We start from the raw sequence: 20586 nt of genomic DNA, 5'->3' as shown, positions 1-20586 counted from the left end.
AATTAAGTGCAACAAAATAGGGTAAAGTGCGAAAATGTGAACATACAGAAACCTGAAAAAAACTAGGAAGTTACAGGTGTGCTCTAAATGTTGAGCTTAAGTTCAAGGATGGACCCCGGGATGCAGAGAATGGAGGCAAGGTTTGCGATAAAAAATGAAAATATTTAATAAGTTCCAAAAATGGTAACTAATGGTGATGAGGCAAAGGTGCACACCATGGGAAATGTAACAAAAGTAATCTCTTTCAGAGGTTGGCAGAGCAAAGGCAAGGACCCACGCAGGTTGGCAAAAACTAGTCCTCTCAAATCAAGGTGGCTAGGAAACAAAAACACATCAAGGTCAAAATGACAGGAATATGCGAAGGCCACATACCAGGGAAGCAGAATCATGGAAGCACATGTCAGAGCGGAGTTCAGGAACAATAACCGGCAGGGACCAGCTCGCGGAGACGCGCTTAAATGCTTCCAGGACGTGATTAGCAGCAGGTGTGCCTTGTTGGGGACAAAGAGACTGGGGAAAGAAACTGACAAACCAATAGAGAAGGCAAGTAGAAGGCAAAAAACACAACAGTACTCCCCTCCTTAAGAGACGCCACCTGGCGGCTTACCTGGCTTCTCGGGAAAATGTTCATAGAAAGCAGTCAGGAGAGAAGGGTCAAGGATAAGCGATCGCGGGACCCAAGATCGGTCCTCGGGGCTGTAACTCTCCCAGTCGACCAGATACTGTAAACCCCTGCCCCTTCTCCTCACGTCAAGAATGGCCTTGACCGTGAACACCTGGTGTCCATCGATAAGCCTGGGAGGAGGAGGAGGCACCTCTGGTGTACTCAAGGGACTGGAGGACACAGGCTTGAGTAGGGAGACGTGGACGGACGGATGGATCTTGAGAGAATCTGGAAGATGTAGACAAACTGCTGAAGGGTTGATGACTCGCTCGATGGTGTACGGTCCAATAAATCGTGGCTGCAGTTTCTTGGAGGAAACTTGGAGTCATGAGATGACAGCCATACTTTCTGACCTAGTTTTTTTCAGGTTTCTGTATGTTCACATTTTCGCACTTTACCCTATTTTGTTGCACTTTTGTAAGCCGGTGCTGTGCTGCGATGGAGGTTGGCGAGACACTGGTTGCGCTCCGAGGTGCGTGACAGTGCGGACCGGATATTCTGCCAGGCTTGACGTGCACGGCGTAGGTTGACAGCAACCGATGGAACAGCGACCTCAGATTCCAGGAAAGGAAAGGCAGGAGGTTGGTAACCGTAGGCAGAGTGGAAAGGAGACATACCTGTTGCCGAGCTGATGAGAGTATTGTGAGCGTACTCAATCCAAGATAGACTGAGCGCCCAGGAGGCCGGCTGCTGGTGGCAAACGCAGCAGATGCTAGCCTGCAGATCCTGATTGGTGTGCTCCGTCTGAGCGTTAGTCTGTGGGTGGTATCCAAAAGAAAGGCTCGGTGATGCTCCCAATGGATTGCAGAAAGCCCTCCAAATGCGGAAGAAAATTGTGGTCCTCTGTCCGAGACTACATACCATGATACCATGCAGCCGGAAAACGTGGCGTGTCAGTAAATCTGCAGTCTCGAGTGCCGAAGGCAACTTGGGAAGGGGGATGAAATGTGCCATCTTGGAAAAACGGTCCACCAATGTCAATATTACAGTGTTGCCATTAGATGGTGGAAGTCCTGTGACGAAGTCCAACGCCACGTGGTACCACGGGCGGGAGGGTATGGGAAGCGGCCGTAGAAGGCCAGCTGGTGCCAGATGAGAAGCCTTATTGCGAGCACAGGTTGAACAGGCAGATATGTACTCCGTCATGTCAGTCCTGAGAGTAGGCCACCAGAAGCGCTGGGCTAGGAGGAAAGCAGTACGAGTAATGCCTGGGTGGGAGGCGATCTTGGAGTTGTTGGCCCAGTTCAAGCTTCGAAGCGATTCTGGACCACCATCCGCCGCCTCAGGAAGGGGAAGCAGTGCACTGTCAACACCGTGTATGGTGCCGATGGTGTTCTGCTGACCTCGACTGCGGATGTTGTGGATCGGTGGAAGTAATACTTTGAAGACCTCCTCAATCCCACCAAAATGTCTTCCTATGAGGAAGCGGTGCCTGGGGAATCTGTGGTGGGCTCTCCTATTTCTGGGGCTGAGTTCCTTAAGGCTCTGGATGCTGCGGGGCTGTCTTGGTTGACAAGACTCTGCAGCATCGCGTGGACATCGGGGGCGGTACCTCTGTATTGGCGAACCGGGATGGTGGTCCCTCTCTTTAAGAAGGAGGACCGGAGGGTGTCTTCCAACTATCGTGGGATCACACTCCTCAGCCTTCCCGGGAAGGTTTATTCAGGTGTACTGGAGAGCAAACTACGCCAGATAGTCGAACCTCAGATTCAGGAGGAACAGTGTGGTTTTCCTCCTGGTCGTGGAACTGTAGACAAGTTCTATACTCTCGGCAGGGTCCTTGAGGATGCATGGGAGTTTGCCCAACCAGTCTACATGTGCTTTGTGGACTTGGAGAAGGCATTCGACCATGTCCCACGGAATGTCCTGTGGGGAGTGCTCAGAGAGTATGAGGTACCGGACTGTCTGATTGTGGCAGTCCGCTCCCTGTACGATCAGTGTCAGAGCTTGGTGCGCGTTGCCGGTAGTAAGTCGGACACGTTTCTAGTGAGGGTTGTTCATTACTTTTATGGACAGAATTTCTGGGCGCAGTCAAGGCGTTGAGGGGATCCGGTTTGGTGGCTGCAGGACTAGGTCTCTGCTTTTTGCAGATGATGTGGTCCTGATGGCTTCACCTGGCCGGGATCTTCAGCTCTCACTCGATCGGTTCGCAGCCGAGTGTGAAGCGACCGGAATGAGAATCAGCACCTCCAAGTCCATGGTTCTCGCCCGGAAAAGGGTGGAGTGCCATCTCCGGTGGAGGAGCAGGAGACCCTGCCCCAAGTGGAGGAGTTCAAGTACCTAGGAGTCTTGTTCACGAGTGAGGGAAGAAAGGATCGTGAGATTGACTGGCGGATCGGTGCGGCGTCTTAAAAAATGCGGACGCTGTATCGATCCGTTGTTGTGAAGAAGGAGCTGAGCCGGAAGGCAAAGCTCTCAATTTACCGGTCGATCTACGTTCCCATCCTCACCTATGGATCTTTTGCTTTGGGTCATGACCGAAAGGACAAGATAACGGGTACAAGCGGCAGTAATGAGTTCCCTCCGCCGGGTGGCGGAGCTCTCCCTTAGAGATAGGGTAAGAAGCTCTGCCATCCGGGAGGAGCTCAAAGTAAAGCCGCTGCTCCTCCACATCGAGAGAAGCCAGATGAGGTGGTTCGGGCATCTGGTCAGGATGCCACCCGAACGCCTCCCTAGGGAGGTGTTTAGGGCACGTCCAACCAATAGGAGGCCACAGGGAAGAAAAATAGAAGATTAAAATAAAATTAAAAAATCGGTCTTAGCCTAGGCCCTGGAGTGGGGGTGCAGACTGAGGCCAAGGGAGAAAAAAAAACAACCACTCATAGCCATAGTACACATCCCTCTTCCATGTGTGTAAGAGGGAAACATCAAACATCAAAGAACACAGAGGACATTAAAGACATTAAAGCAGCAGATACAACCAGACACTTCTACATACAGCTATGAATAAAAAGTAAAATAAACATATCCACTGTGGTGGCCTCTGTATATGTATATATTTCATATTATGCCTATTTTTTTAAATATAGACATTTTTTTTCTGTGACAAAACAACATGAAAAAAAAACACCAGCAGACACCAAAACGTATCAATTTAATTCAATTTCAATTTAATTTGTTTTAATAAGCCCCTTAAGTCATGTAGAGGCAAAAACATGTTTAAATAATATTGCTGGATAGACGATATGTGAAACATTTTTATTTTTGACTACACACATGGAGCTGCAGCCCATTCGCCTTCTTTCTCACAGCGATTTCAGTTTGCACTTTTCTCAACAGGCAAAAAACAGCGGCCGCAGAACAGTTTTAGTCTTGATAGATGGCACTGTGCGGGCTAAATATTTTTTTTTTTGCATTTTTTACCCCAGTGTTGTGGTTTTCTGATGAATCAGCGTATATTCTATAAATTAATAAAGACAGACTTGCTAAATGGACTGCCCTCCTTATTCTGCTCACTTAAGAGACGCAATCTTCTGCGCACAAGTTTAGTAGTTGAGCTTGGCACGTGCTATTAGGTTTGCACGTTTTTATATAAGTAAACCTTTAGTTAATCGGGCCATTTGCTTTTCGTAATGTTGTCTTTTAATTGCAGTACATGGTCTAATATATTAAGCGAGATGATGTCATGTAACTGTACAAGAGCTTTGTTCAGCTAAGGTTAGTGATGTGTATTTCTGGTATTGTCAACCAAAAGTTGCTGGAGGAGGTCAAGTCAAAAATGCGACACCCCTAACTTGGAGAAACCAAACCTTCAGTGTTATATTCTTACCTCCTGTCTGTGTGTGTGTGCTAAATCGAGAGAGCGCATCCTGGCCATGAAGGGGTTGTTCGTGTAGAAGTGCCTCATTACGCTAAACATGAATTCTCTTTTCACAGATGGGGCCATCACCTGAGCAAGGTCCAATTTTATTGCCTTTTCTTCCACGAGAACTAATTCAATCCACACCAATGTCATTACTAAAGGGCCCTATGTTATTTTGTGCCCAAACTGAAATGCTACTATTTATTTAAACCTGGCCGTTCACTTTCTCCAAGATGAATATAAACATTCACCATATGCAAAACATAATATGAGTTAATTAGTTAACTTGATAAGCTGCACATTTTTCAATTTATTTAGCTTTTTGTAACTTTTATCGCAATACTTCCTGCAAAAGACTGACTGCATTCAGGAATAACGTTGCCTCAAAGAACACCATTAAAGCTAGGCTGACCATACGTCCTCTTTTCCCCGGACATGTCCTCTTTTGCGGGGGTATGCGGGGTGTCCGGGCGGGGTTTTTTAAATGCGTAAAATGTCCGGCATTTTGAATTATGGTTGCGTGTATTTTCAATGTGGGTCCAGGGTTAGGTTACCGTATATATATATATATATATATATATATATATATATATATGTTATTATCAATTATTGACCTATACAAGGTTCCCATTACTTCACATCAAATATTCCACTAACAAAAATATTTTTGGTGGAAGATTTTGCCATTAAAAACATAGTTTTGTTTGACAAAAAAGGGCGGAAAACAAACAAACAAAAAAACAACATAAAAAGACAAAAACTTTTTGAAATGAGGGATAGATGTTAAGTTGATGTAGATTTCAGAGATTTAAGCGTTAAATATAAAATGTATGTATGCCCTGGCACACCATTATCATCATTTTATGACCGAAGCAAAACAGTTTTTACACTTTTATACTGAAATAATTACACCTACAACTTATTAAATAAAAACATAGAAAAAACTACCAGCAGCGGTAAAGTTTAGATCCATGAAGGAAAGAAGAAAGTGAATGAATGTTTATAACTGATAAAATGTACATATGTATACACATTTGTTTTATTTTTTTATTTTATTTTTTTTAATGAATTAAGTAACGTTTATGACAACCTTTTTCCAAAACACGATATAGAATGTGAGATACAACAGGATAATGAATACATTTATCATTTGTTTTCAAAACGCTTACAAAAAAGTGGGACCCCAAAAATTTACTGTGGGACCCCATTTTTATGACTTGAGGGGTCCCTGGGACCCCATTTTAAAAATCCCTAGCGCCAACACAACAGTCAACAGAGAAGAAAAAATGCTTTATCTAAAGAAATATATTATTTATAAAGCAAGTTCGAGTATCATTGGCAAATTTTCACCTACCCCCCCTTGGCAAATTTTCACCTGCCCCCCTTGGCATGCATTAATGTGTCCTCTTTGTGGGATTTCAGAATATGGTCAGCCTAATTAAAGCTCCACAAGAGCTGCAGATAACGTAAGGATTAAATGTGATTTTTCTCAAGCGTTTTTCCTGCTGTGTGTAAAAGTGTCAGGAGGTTTCCAGTCAGCAGCTGCTCCAACTTGGTCAAGTCATAAAAGGAGTGCCAAGCTGTGTGCTGCGGCGTGTGAAGGTGTTGGAGATGCTGAAAGACGTGGAGACTCTGAGGAGCGTCTCACAGAGGATGAGGAGGGCTCAGAGGAAGGCTATGTTGCAGGGGGTTGGTATTGGAATGAGTATTTTTTAATACTATTACTACTACTAAGATAAATTGATGAATACATACAGTTGATAGAATAAATTTAAATAAAATATTTTGAAATTAATGTAAAGAAAAAAGTATTGGAATTATTACCTTACTAATAAATAACTACTCAAAATAAAAAATAAAAAAATAGCATTAACTATCAGTATATACTACTATTACTACTACTAAAATAATTAAATTTAATAAAATATAAAATTGATGTTAAAATAAATGTACAAAAAACTATGGAACTGTTGGAAAATTACTACTTCATTATAAATAAAGAAAAAAAATTAATGTAAAAAAAGTATTTGAACGGTTTGAAAGTTATTATTTTATTAATGAATTAGTACTACTGAAGATTAATTAAATAAATAAATAGTATTAGAATTATTATCTATTGCTATTAAAATAAATAATATTGGAACTAGTATTACTACTTTTACTAAATAAATACATTTAATAAAGTTAGTTAAATTAAAAATGAAAAAATAATGCAAAAAAGTCTTGAAACAATTGGAAAACTTTACCACTGCTACTAAAACAGACAAATAACTTAAACAGTGATGCAAAATCAACTATTATTTACTACTACTATTCCTACTACTACTAAAATAAATAAATACATCTAATAAAAGCAAATCAAAAAATAGCGTCAAAAAGTAATGATTAAAACTATTAAAAATGTAGTATTGTTAACAATTAATGAAAACATCACTACTACTTCTACTACTACCACTAAAAACATTTAATAAATAAATAAATAAACTATTATTTACTACTATTAGGACTCCCACTAATACATTAATAAGTTAACAAATTAATGGTATAAAATAAAATAAATACATTTTTTTTTTTAAGTATTGGAACTATTAGAAAATGATTACTTTAGTATTAATACTTGATACATTATAAACCCTGATAAAATAAATTAAATAAAAATATATAATCTTAAACGCATTTTTAAAACTATTTCAGTCCACTCCATGCTGTGTTTGTTTTAATGGCTCTCATCCCATTAAACTGATTTAAAAGCTGCTGAAGAAGATGAGCGCTTTGGAGCTGGTGGGCCGACTGCCTGGTTCTTTGCTGCGCAGTTTGTCTGTGAAAACTCTGCAGGAAGCAGAAATCACTTCCTCTCTACAATTAAAGACGGAGAGTCTAAACCGCCCACAGGTCACTACACACATCCTGGCCAGGTATTTTACGATCATGATGATTATTTCTAATGCTAAAAATGCTTTATTTCCTTAGGCCGCTTTTCTGGCTGCAAAGCTTTTCAAGAGCCATAAGTCACACTTTTGGTAAGGACACAACAAATAATTTTTCACTGGAGAATGAAAGGACACACTTTGGCAACAATAGCTTATCATTGGCACATTTTTAAGGGGATTTATGATTAATTGTGTTTTTTTTCTGACTTACAAATGTTGTATGATGGTGGTAAAGTTTATGCATTTTGGCGTGAGCTTGCACGCTGTTTTGGATGCCTCTGTTTGTGGTGTTGTACCTTGTCTATGTTGTGACGTCACAGCGAGGTGGACATACTTATTCAGACAATAAGTCAAGCTTTAAAATCCTCTACCTATGAGGAAACTAAAAAAGTAGAATAAAATATTTTTTTCATGTAATCGTGCATGTGCATTAGTGCAAAACTGACCTGCGACATGAGGTGACTTGAGTTGTGCTAAAAGCAGCTATTTTTAATACAAGATCCATCTAGGGATGGGAATTTTTCTATTTCAATTCCGCTTTTGATTCTGTTTAACGATTTGGTTCCTTATAACAGTTTTCATATCGGTTCTTATTTGGAAAAAAACTGAGAAAAAAAGTCGAATTAGCATAAATTTTGTTTAATTTAGACGTAACATGAACTTACAAAGCCTACGGAGGGGTCTCAAGAGTCACATACGTAGCATAGAAGAAAAAAGTAACTTACTTATATTTGCAAATAAATATAACACATTAATATTCGTCAATAGAATTTATCCATCCATCCATCGGTTTTCATTTAATCATGTGCAAATTACACAAGAATGTAACATTTAGTAACTAACATGTAATATCAACCTATTACATGCAAAGTAAAAAATGTCAAGCCTTTATTGATTATAATTCGATGATTATGGCTTGCAGTTTGCAGCTCAGAAAATGCAAGGTTTCAGAAACTGTAAGCCATGATGATGATCAAAACATATTTCTCTTTGCATGAAATGAGCTAATATCACAGATTAGCTTCACATTTGAAGTTAATTGCTGACATGAATGGACTTTTACGCCGTATTCTAATTTGAGTTTCACCTGTATAATATAAAGACAGAGACAGGTTGCAGGAAAACATGCAATTTTTCTCCGACTACAATTGAACAACCTATGGAAAATGCAAACATTTGACCCCAAACTTAGTCGCTGCTCGGTGACATCCGTCTACAGAAGTTTAGCCCCAGAGCATGTGTCCTCCGAAAATTCAATATGTGTTTAACAAGATAGTAGAAACCCCTTATAGCACATCACATAATACGAACAGGTATAAATAAAATATAACAATAAATGGCGACTTGTCCAGGGTGTACCCCGCCTTCCGCCCGATTGTAGCTGAGATAGGCGCCAGCACCCCCCGCGACCCCGAAAGGGAATAAGCGGTAGTAAATGGATGGATGGATGGAATAAATTATAAATAAAAATTAAACTGCTATGAACACAACTAAGGATGGACTTTGTCATACCAGCACACATTTACACATGAGAAGACACATGATATATCTTGAAAATAATGTGTAATAAGAGTTAATGACAAAAATCAGTGCTTCTCATTTATTTTCTGTTACGCCCCCCTAGGAACAAGAAAATATTTTGCGACCTCTCACTCTCCACCTTGATTATAAATAGCATAATTCGTCCGTAAAATTGTTACAACTATAACTCTGCATCTTATTGTAAGCCTATTAAACATGAAAGATAACAGCGTTTTTTCCCCCTCTCCCACCGTGGTTACAGTGAAGCCAGGTGCTACATACGCGTCATCGTATTCTGGTGCGGCAAAACAAGCATGTTCTCCGAGGTCACACGCAACCCCCATGGCATCGCACCGCGCCCCCCCTAGGGAGGCCGGCCCTACTATTTGAGAATGAGCGGCAGGCGTGAACTGGAGCTGCCTGCCTCAGAATCTAACTGAGAAGGCATTCATTTCGATTTAACAAATAATAGCGCTAACATGATAACAAACATTTTTATCATGTTAGCGCTATAATTGTTAAATGTTTGTTAGTATCTGTTGTATTTTGATAACATGCTAGCGTTACTGCAGCTGGGATTAGATAGGAGCGGGTAAAAATCAGACTTTCCCTTAAAATGACTGCATGCTGTGTGTCCAAATGTTCCAGCATTGTATGTCCTCATCTTGATGAAATGGCAGCCGTATAATTATTAAAAGTAGCACCGTTGCAACATTTTCATGTAAAATGTTTGTGTTTGTGACGCCTGGGCACTGCCGTTTTGCAATCTGACGTCATTACGCACGTTGCGTAATGACATGAATTGATCATTTTGGAAAAACGTATTCGGGTGTTACCATTTAGTGGTCAATTGTACGGAATATATACTGTACTGTGCAATCTACTAATAAAAGTTTCAATCAATCAATCAATCAAACATCATTCCCACCTGGAAGAATTGATAATGGCAAGCGATTCCAAAGAATTGATACACTAGGAACCAGTTCTGGACAAGAACCGGTTTTCGATTCCCATCTCTTCTAATAGTAAAGCATTAGTAGTGAACACTAGTATTTGTACATTGACAGTACACAACGATAGTGTTTTGCAATAATATTGCACACTAATAATGGTTTTAAAAAATAATGCACACTAAAATTTGGCCATTAAAGTGCATACGAATAGTGTTTTCCAATAATAGTGTTTTCAATGATAGTGCACACCGTTTTTTAATAAGTGTTTTTTTAATAACAGTGCAGTCTTATCTAACAGAGCTGCTGTGCTAATTCACTTGTAGATCTTAAACCTTGACCTTACACATTAATAAATGTTTGCATGTGTTTTGTATTTATGTGCCTATGAAGGTTCTCATTCATCCAGGTCGTTGTCATCTCAGGGCGTTTATTTAATCGCAATTGTACTGCTTGGTTTGTTTCGGAAGACGTTTTGTATTTATGTCGCTGCAGGAGGACGTCCATCATTCAGGGTGTTACCTGCAAGATGATTGACAAAATGGCGGACACAGACCTGCAAGACATGGCTCAGGCCATAGAGGAGACACCATGGTGGCTCTCCAAGGCACAGGTATCAGCTGTGATATTATACTACAGTATTGTAGAGAGCACATGTATCAGCTGTCATACTATACTAAAGCATCGCAGAGAGCACAGGTATCAGCTACGATACTATACTACTGTATCGTGGAGAACACAGGTATAAGCTGAAATACAATACTAGAGCATCGTAGAGAACACAGGTATCAGCTACGAAACTATACTACTGTATCATAGAGAACACAGGTATAAGCTGCCATACAATACTATAGCATCGTAGAGAGCACAGTTATCAGCTATGATACTACAGTATCGTAGAGGGCACAGGTATCAGCCGTGATACTGTACTACAGTATTGTAGAGAGCACATGTATCAGCTGTCATACTATAGAGCATCATAGAGAGCACAGTTATCAGCTATGATACTATACTAGAGCATCGTAGAGAACACAGGTATCAGCTACAATACTATACTAGAGCATCGTAGAGAGCACAGGTATCAGCTACAATACTATACTAGAGCATCGTAGAGAGCACAGGTATCAGCTACAATACTATACTAGAGCATCGTAGAGAGCACAGGTATCAGCTACAATACTATACTAGAGCATCGTAGAGAGCACAGGTATCAGCTACAATACTATACTAGAGCATCGTAGAGAGCACAGGTATCAGCTACAATACTATACTAGAGCATCGTAGAGAGCACAGGTATCAGCTACAATACTATACTAGAGCATCGTAGAGAGCACAGGTATCAGTTACGATACTAGAGCGTTGTAGAGAGCACAGATATCAGTTCCAATCAATCAAAGTTTACTTATATATCCCTTAATCACAAATGTCTCGAAAGACTGCACAAGCCACAAAGACTTCCTCAGCTCTGATTCCACATCAGGGCAAGAAAGAACTGAACGCAACGGGAACAACGAGAAACCTTGGAAGGAATTGTGATGTGGGGACCGACCCCTTGGGTGACCGGTGCAATGGATGCCGAGTGGATACGGTTAATAATGTGAAAGTCCAGTCCATAGTGAGGCCACCAGTGGATCCTCTTGTATGGAGACAAGTCAGCAGCACAGAGACATCACCGACTGATGCAGATTTGAACACCTAGCGCCTTCTCCATGAAAACTGATCTGTGGCCACCCGAATACCTCTCCATGCAGGAGAGTGGGGCAGACAGAAGAGAGATGGCAGATAAACTGGTCTAAAAAGGTGCCTATTTAAAGGCAAGGGTGGATGAATGAGTTTTTAGATAGACCTTAAATGTTTCTACTGAGGCAGCATCTCAAACTATTAGTGGTAGGGCATTCCGGAGTACTGGTGCCCGAAAAGAAAAAACACTATAACCTGCAAACGTTTTTTGGAATCACTAATAAGCCGGAGTTCTTAGAATGCAGATTTCTGGCCGGATGTATGGTACAATACAGTCAGCAAGACAAGATGGAGAAATACTGTTCTGTATTTTACACATGAGTAGTAAAACCTTAAAGTCGCATCTTAAGTGCACAGGAAGCCAGTGCAGGTATAATATTATATGATCATAATATAATTAATCAAACTTTCTTGTTCTTGTCAAAAGTCTAGCAGCCACATTTTGTTCCAACTGTAATCTTTTAATGGTAGGCATAGGGAGACCCAAAAATAATACATTAAAATAATCGAGACGAGACGTAACCAACACATGAATAATCATCTGGAACATTTGCGTTAATAGAACCCAATCAGAGCTGGAATGCATTATCTTTAATTTCCTTTCTAATGAGTTAAATTTTCTTAGTAAAGAATTTCATGAAGTCATCAGCCGTGTGGGTGGACCTAGTAGAGAAGTCCCTTGTTGAGTTAGCGACACTACTGCAGTAAACACATATTTGAGACGGATGAGATTAGAGTAGCAAATAATTTTAGCTGTGGTAAAAGCGTATTTATAAGTTATTCAACTATCACTCCGTGCTTGATGGAAGACCTCAAGTTTAGTCGCATGCCATTTGCGTTTCAGCTTTATACATAGTAGATTAAGAGTTCTTGTTTCTTCTGTGAACTAGGGGATTCACATTTTAGGGGCCTTTTAAGCATTAGCAGTGCTACACTATCATTTGTGGAGGGCATTGTTAAAGGTGTTAGTGAGGTTATCGATAGAGCCCACATAATTTGAGAATGGTGCCAATACTGAGGGCAATAGGCCAGCAAGAGTCGCAATTGTGACAGCATTAATGTGGCGGCTGCTAAAACATTGGTTATTGGTAGGTTGTTCACAAGTCAACTTCGAGTGTTATAAGGTAGTGATCGGACATTACTTTAGTGTACGGGAGTATTGATGCCGAGACATCTTTCCAGTAAGATTACAAGTCCGAGCTATGTTCCTCTTTGTCATTTCTAATTTTCTCATCCTAGTGTCATTGGAGCCGATGTGTACAACTATGTTTGCGTGGCTAGTGGTGCGATTAGCCTGTCATAAATGTTTACTGTAGAAATCAGTGACACACACATGGCTGTCCACTTCAGTGGTGTAGACTTTTCTGAACCAACTGCGCATGCTCCAAACATACATAAACACTTACGGATGCCCATTAGGTACATCCACTACATCTCCCCTCCTCCAATGTACAAGGAATGAACAATCATTACAATGTATTTGTAAATAAGCATTACCATTTATAATGAATCAACCTAACACCCTATAAAGGCATTATGTATGAGAATTGCATAACAAATTCCTTACCATCCTCATTTCTCCCTGAGAAAAAACAAACAAACAACAACAATAACAACAGTGTTGCCAATTTACAATCAAACTGTAATTGCCTTTTTAGGCTTCAACATTAGACAAGATGTGTTTTGTTATGTCCTGCCCTTTCACGAGACATAGTCTTTAAGCCACCCCGGTGGCTTTGCCTGCCGTCTTGGAGCATTTCTTGCTTTCGGTGTCAGGGTTACTTGCTCTCTGATTGGTGTACCTGGTGTTGCTTCCCCTTCTGCTCTGTGTTCCTTTTGGGATTGGTGTCTCTTGTGGAGCCAACTGTGGCTGGATTTTATATATATATATATATATATATATATATATATATATATATATATACACATACGTATATATATATACACATACGTATATATATATATATATATATATATATATATATAACCCTAACCCTAACCCTAACTCCTAAATGTGTTGGAGAAGGATTAAAGAAAGCTGAAAAAAAAATTAGAAGCACACAGATAGAAAGACAGCACTCAGCTTTTGAGCTTTCGACCGGGACTAGCTTAGCTTTGCTATCTTAGCAGCTAGCTAGCTGAAAGTGAGGTGGTGAAACAGAGCATGGATGATTTGTAATTTTGATAAGACTGCTATATACTGTATGTTGGAGAGGGAATAACGAAAGCTGTAAAACAATAAGAAGCACAGAGATAGAAAGATAGCACTCAGCTAAGAGCAGCGAATCAGCAACAACGAGAGCGAGTAGACTTCCGGATGTGAGGTCAGACGTGAAGTTCGTTTTGAGTCAGGGTTGCGTGTGTTTTTAATGTACGTCCAGGGATAAGAAAGGGTTAAAAACAAATTAAATTATGAAGGGGTGGCAGGCAGCAACAATCGTGAGGGAGGGGTAGAGACAGAGAGAGCGAGAGAGAGAGAGACATTGGATTTACTGTTGATCAAGTCATACTTGATCAACGGCCATACCGGTCACACTGAGGGTGGCCGTATAAACAACTTTAACACTGTTACAAATATGCGCCACACTATGAACCCACACCAAACAAGAATGACAAACACATTTCGGGAGAACATCCGCACCGTAACACAACATTAACACAACAGATCAATTACCCAGACCCCTTGGAGCACGATCTCTTCCGGGACGCTACAATATACATTACGTCACATCAAATATTCCACTTTGAAAAATATTTTTGGTGGAAGATTTTGCATGTTTTGTGTGTTTGCCATAAAAAACGTAGTTTTTTTAACCAAAAAGGGCGGAAAACAAACAAACAAAAAAAACAACATAAAAAAAACTAAAACATTTTGAAATGAGGAATAGATGTGAAGTTGATGTAGACTCCAGAGATTTAAGTGTTAAATATAAAATGTATGTATGCTCTGGCACACCATAGTCATCATTTCATGACCGAAGCAAAACACATTTTACACTTTTATACTGAAATAAATACACCTACAACTTATTAAATAAAAACATAGAAAAAACTAGCAGCAGCGGTAAAGTTTAGATCCATGAAGGAAAGAAGAAAGTGAATGAATGTTTATAACTGAATACATTTACATATGTATATAAATTTGTCTTCTTTTTTTAATTATCTATTTTAATGAATAAGTAACGTTCATGACAACCTTTTTCCAAAACACAATATATAATGTGAGATATAACATGACAATGCATATGTTCATCATTTGTTTTAAAAACGCTTACAAAAAAGTGGAACCCCAAAAATTTACAGTGGGACCCCATTTTTATGACTTGATGGGGTCCATGGGACCTCATTTTGAAAATTCCTAGCGCCAGCCCTGCTGTCAACAGAGGAGAAAAAATGCTTTATTTAAATAAATATATTATTTAAAAAGCAAGTTCAAGTATCATTGGCAAATGTTCACCTCGTCCCGGCCTTGGCACGCATATATGTGTCCTCTTTTTGGGATTTCACAATATGGTCAGCTGAGTACAGAGCACATGTATCAGCTGTCATACTATAATAAGGTATTGTAGAGAGAACAGGTATCAGCTGAAATTACTACTAGAGCATCGTAGAGAGTACATGTATCAGCTGACATACTACACTAGAGCATCGCAGAGAGCACAGGTATCAGCTGCGATACTATACTATAGTATCGTAGAGAACACAATTAAAGTGCATCCTGAAAGTATTCACAGTGCTTCACTTTTTCTACATATTATGTTATAGCCTTATTCCAAAATTTAATAAATTAATTTTTGCCCTCAACATTCTACAAACAATGCCCCAAAATGACAATGTTTTTTTATTTATTACATTTTTTGCAAAATTAGTTAAAAAAAAAAATGTACCTATGTACATTTGGATGTACAATATATTTGTCTCCCAGTATGCAGTATGTGCGGGAGCCAAAGTACGGCCCCAACCACCCAGAAAGCCGGAACCAAAGCAGCAGCTGCCGTACCCAAGAACAAGGGACCACCGGCCCCACACAAGCAGGCCTGCCAGCGACAAAACCCCCAGAATCGGGCCCACCCTGCCGTGGACAAACGTGTCCGGCCGAGGACAAGGCACGGGAGAAGCAGTAGACAACCAGCCCCCACGCCAGCAAGAGATCACACCCCACGCATGCAGAAAGACGGGATGCCCCGCCCCGAAGGGCCCAGAGACTCCTTGCAGCTGGACGGGAATATCGCTCTGCCCCACAAGCTTGACATTACTGTTCAGGCATGTGGGTCTCTCCAAACCTGCGGTTCTGTTGTCGGGAACGGACACTCGAGATGCGGTGCAGACTCGTTCCCACCCTGGCTGACCGATCAGATACTTTGACACATGTTTGGGCATGTGGTTATCTCCAAGCCTGCGAGTCAGATGCCAGGAAGGAACCCGCGAGACGGATCGGGACAGCGGTGCCCCCTCACTTCCCCTTGCTGACCGATCGGAAGTGAGACAACATAACCTGTCTGCCTGTGTTGTCCTGCAACGGCGACCTCTAAATGCGAAAAAGTGTTTCCATCATGATTTTGCGAAACACTTCAATATCGAAACGTCTCAAAAAACATCTCAGGAGAGCGCAAAAATGTTTTTGCGATATTTGAGAGGTTGTTCGAAACATGGGTGTCTCCATTTCCAATTTCTTATCTGGATATTTAGGTTTTGCGCATTTCTGGAAAAGCAGCTATTGAGAGCACAGGTATCAGCTGCGATACTACTATTGCATTGTAGAGAGCACAAAAGGACTAGCTGTGATACTATACTAGAGTATCTTGGAAAGTAGAGGTACAGGCTGTGATACTATACTGTAGTGTGGGCAATAATTCACATTTTAGAATGGATCAGATATCAAGTAAATAGCAGTATTGCTGACATTAAAGGTACAGTAAATTATGAGGACAACCGCTTCTATTAATGTGTACTGTATTCTCAGGGCATTCAATCGATTGAAACTGGACTGTTTGGTTTGTCTCAGACAAGATCCGACCAATCTAAGTCTATGAGCATGAACCGATGAAGCCTAGTCGAATGAGAGGCGAAACGTCGTCTAAGACAAAACCACAGTCCGGTTGCGATCGTTTGGATGCCCTGGATGAATGAGAACATTCATACTTTTTGTACTTTTAGATTGGGTGTGCAGCCTGGAAATACTTCGCAGCTTTGAGGAAAGAACGAGCAGACTACTTCAAAAACATCACAGAGGAGCAGTTTATTGAAATTCCAACAAGTCTGATGATCCACATGCCGTAAGAACACAAAGCACACAAAGCACACAAAGCACACAAAGCACACATCATTCTGCGGAGTAAAAAGGAGAATGGCACTTTTTTGGAAGTTTGCATATTGTTCGGAATCATGAGAGACATGATGATGGATGTTACACTAAATGGATGTAACTAAATGTGTGAATTTGGGTGTCAATGTTGTCTGTGTTGGCACTGCGATGAGGTGGCGACTTGTTCAGGGTGTACACTGCCTTCCACCCAAATGCAGCTGGTATAGGCGAGAAGGACAAGCGCTAGAAGATGGATGAAAAAAAAAGAAAATTGTCGTCATATCTTTCATAATAATTGTGAACGTTAGGCAAAGTAAAAAAAATGCAGTTCCCCGTTCGACATATATATATATATATATATATATATATATATATATATATATATATATATATATATATATATATATATATATATATATATATATATATATACTGTGTATATATATATGTATGTATATAAATATATATTAATATGTACATAAATATGCACAATGTGTTTTTAAGTGTACACACACACACTCACACACATACATATATTAATATGTACAAATACAAACCCCGTTTCCATATGAGTTGGGAAATTGTGTTAGATGTAAATATAAACGGAATACAATGATTTGCAAATAATTTTCAACCCATAGTCAGATGAATATGCTACAAAGACAACATATTTGTTGTTCAAACTGATAAACTTTTTTTTTTTGCAAATAATCAATAACTTTAGAATTGGATGCCAGCAACACGTGACAAAGAAGTTGGGAAAGGTGGCAATAAATACTGATAAAGTTGAAGAATGCTCATCAAGGTGTGCAGGCTAATTGGGAACAGGTGGGTGCCATGATGGGGCGAGGTACACCCCTTTGTCCACAACTACGTGAGCAAATACTCAAACAGTTTAAGAACAACGTTTCTCAAAGTGCAATTGCAAGAAATTTGGGGATTTCAGCATCTATGGTCCATAATATCATCAAAATGTTTAGAGAATCTGGAGAAATCACTCCACGTAAGACAAACCAACATTGAATGACCGTGACCTTCGATCCCTCAGACGGCACTGTATCAAAAACCGACATCAATCTCTAAAGGATATCACCACATGGGCTCAGGAACACTTTTGGAAACCACTGTCACTAAATACAGTTGGTCACTACATCTGCAAGTTAAAGGCCTACTGAAACCCACTACTACCGAGCACGCAGTCTGATAGTTTATATATCAATGAGGAAATATTAACATTGCAACATATGCCAATACGGCCGGTTTAGTTTACTAAATTGCAATTTTAAATTTCCCGTGAGGTATCCTGTTGAAAAAGTCGCGTGACGTCACCGGGGGTAGCGGACATGTTCTCCTAGCACCGATCACGGCTAAAAGTAGTCTGTTTTATCGCATAATCACACAGTATTCTGGACAACTGTGTTGCTGAATCTTTTGCAATTTGTTCAATTAATGATGGAGACTACAAAGAAGAAAGATGTTGGTGGACAGCGGTGTATTGCAGCTGGCTGTAGCAACACAAACACAGCCGGTGTTTCTTTGTTTGTTGTGAAGCTTTAAAATAGAAGAGAGCGGTCAAGCGAACATGGTTCTCTGCCACACGTCAACCGGCTCTTACCGTAAACATGAGCGGAGCTTGTGTCGTTCCTCCTGCAGCTGTCAAAGAGGCAGCTGCGACTTTCTTGGCTCCTCCATGGCTTCCCTCAGAGACACTGGCGGTCACCACACCCCTCCGATTTTCAGGTATGACTTTATAATCTCATTAAAACACTAGTAACACAGTAAGCAGATAAGGGATTTTCCAGAATGATCCTAGTAAATGTGTCTAACAACATCTGAAACGCTCCCACTGCCCTCGTCTTTTTTTTCTTCTTATTGTAGTCGTTCACTCTCACTATCCTCATCCACGAATCTTTCATCCTCGCTCAAATTAATGGGGATATTGTCGCTTTCTCGGTCCGAATCGCTCTAGCTGCTGGTGGCTATGATTGTAAACAATGTGAGGATGTGAGGAGCTCTACAATCAGTGACGTCACGCGCACATCGTCTGCTACTTCCGGTACAGGCAAGGCTTTTTTATTAGCGACCAAAAGTTGCAAACTTTATCATCGATGTTCTCTACTAAATCCTTTCAGCAAAAATATGGCAATATCGCGAAATGATCAAGTATGACGCATAGAATGGACCTGCTATCCCCGTTTGAACAAGAAAATCTCATTTCAGTAGGCCTTAAAGCTCTACTATGCAAAGTGAAAGCCATTTATCAACAACATCCAAAAACGCCGCCGGCTTCTCTGGGCCAAAGATCATCTAAGATGGACTGATGCAAAGTGGAAAAGTGTTCTGTGGTCTGACGAATCTACATTTCAAATTGTTTTTTGGTAACGGTGAACGTTGTGTCCTCCGGACCAAAGAGGAAAAGAACCATCAGGACTGTCTTAGGTGCAAAGTTCAAAAGCCAGCAGCTGTGATGATATGGGGGTGCATTAGCGCCCAAGGCATGGGTAACTTACACGTCTGTGAAGGCACCATTAATGCTGAAAAGTATACACAGGTTCTGGAGCTACATATGTTGCCACCCAAGCAACGTTATCATGGACGCCCCTGCTTATTTCAGCAAAGACAATGCCAAGTCACATGATACAAAAGCTTGGCTTCATAATAAAAGAGTGCGGGTACTAGACTGGCTTGCCTGTAGTCCAGATCTGTCTCCCATTGAAAATGTGTGACGCATTATGAAGCCTAAAATACCACAACGGCGACCCCGGACGGTTGAACAACACAAGCTGTACATAAAACAAGAATGGGAAAGAATTCCACCTGAAAAGCTGAAAGAATGTCTCCTAAGTTCCCAAAGGTTTATTGACTATTGTTAAAAAAAAAAGTGGTGAACATTCCCTTTCCCAACTACTTTGGCACGTGTTGCAGCCATGAAATTCTAAGTTAATTATTATTTGCAAAAAAAAAATTACGTTTATGAGTTTGAACATCAAATATCTTGTCTTTGTAGTGCATTCAATTGAATATGGGTTGAAAAGTTAAACGTAAAAGTCAAAGTGCCAATGATTGTTACACACACACACGAGGTGTGACGAAATCACCCTGGGAGGTGAGGGGAGCAGTGGGCAGCAGCGGTGCCGCACCCGGGAATCGTTTTGGTGATTTAACCCCCAATTCCAACCCTTAATGCTGAGTGCCAAGCAGGGAGGTAATGGGTCCCATTTTTATAGTCTTTGGTATGACTCGGCCGGGGTTTGAACTCACAACCTACCGAAAACAATTTGCAAATCATTGTATTCTGTTTATATTTATATCTAACACAATTTCCCAACTCATATGGAAACGGGGTTTTTATGTATATACATATATATATATATATATATATATATTATTATGTATGTATATATATATATATATATATATATATATATTATATATATATATATATATACATACATATGTATATATATATATGTATATATATATGTATATGTATATGTATATATATATATATATATGTATATATATATATGTATATATATATATATATATATATATATATATATATATATATATATATATATATATATATATATATATATATATATATATATATATATATATATATATATAGTATATATATATATATATATACATATATCCATCCATCCATCCAT

The 20586-nt window shown here is 39.9% G+C and overlaps 1 protein-coding gene across 1 annotated transcript in view; it reads left to right on the top strand.

Annotated features, from left to right (window-relative positions):
* otoa (otoancorin) overlaps positions 1 to 20586 on the top strand; it is a 79295-nt gene that overhangs the window by 22632 nt on the left and 36077 nt on the right. The window contains exons 11-15 of the mRNA XM_061882843.1: positions 5985 to 6155; positions 7218 to 7358; positions 7437 to 7486; positions 10363 to 10480; positions 16765 to 16883. Of these exons, the coding sequence (XP_061738827.1) occupies positions 5985 to 6155; positions 7218 to 7358; positions 7437 to 7486; positions 10363 to 10480; positions 16765 to 16883 (599 nt within the window). The remainder of the gene's footprint in view (positions 1 to 5984; positions 6156 to 7217; positions 7359 to 7436; positions 7487 to 10362; positions 10481 to 16764; positions 16884 to 20586) is intronic.

This window comes from Nerophis ophidion, linkage group LG21 (assembly GCF_033978795.1).
Source record: "Nerophis ophidion isolate RoL-2023_Sa linkage group LG21, RoL_Noph_v1.0, whole genome shotgun sequence".
NCBI lineage: Eukaryota > Metazoa > Chordata > Actinopteri > Syngnathiformes > Syngnathidae > Nerophis > Nerophis ophidion.
Note: the sequence above shows the minus strand (reverse complement) of the source record. Positions and strands in the feature narration are given on the sequence as shown.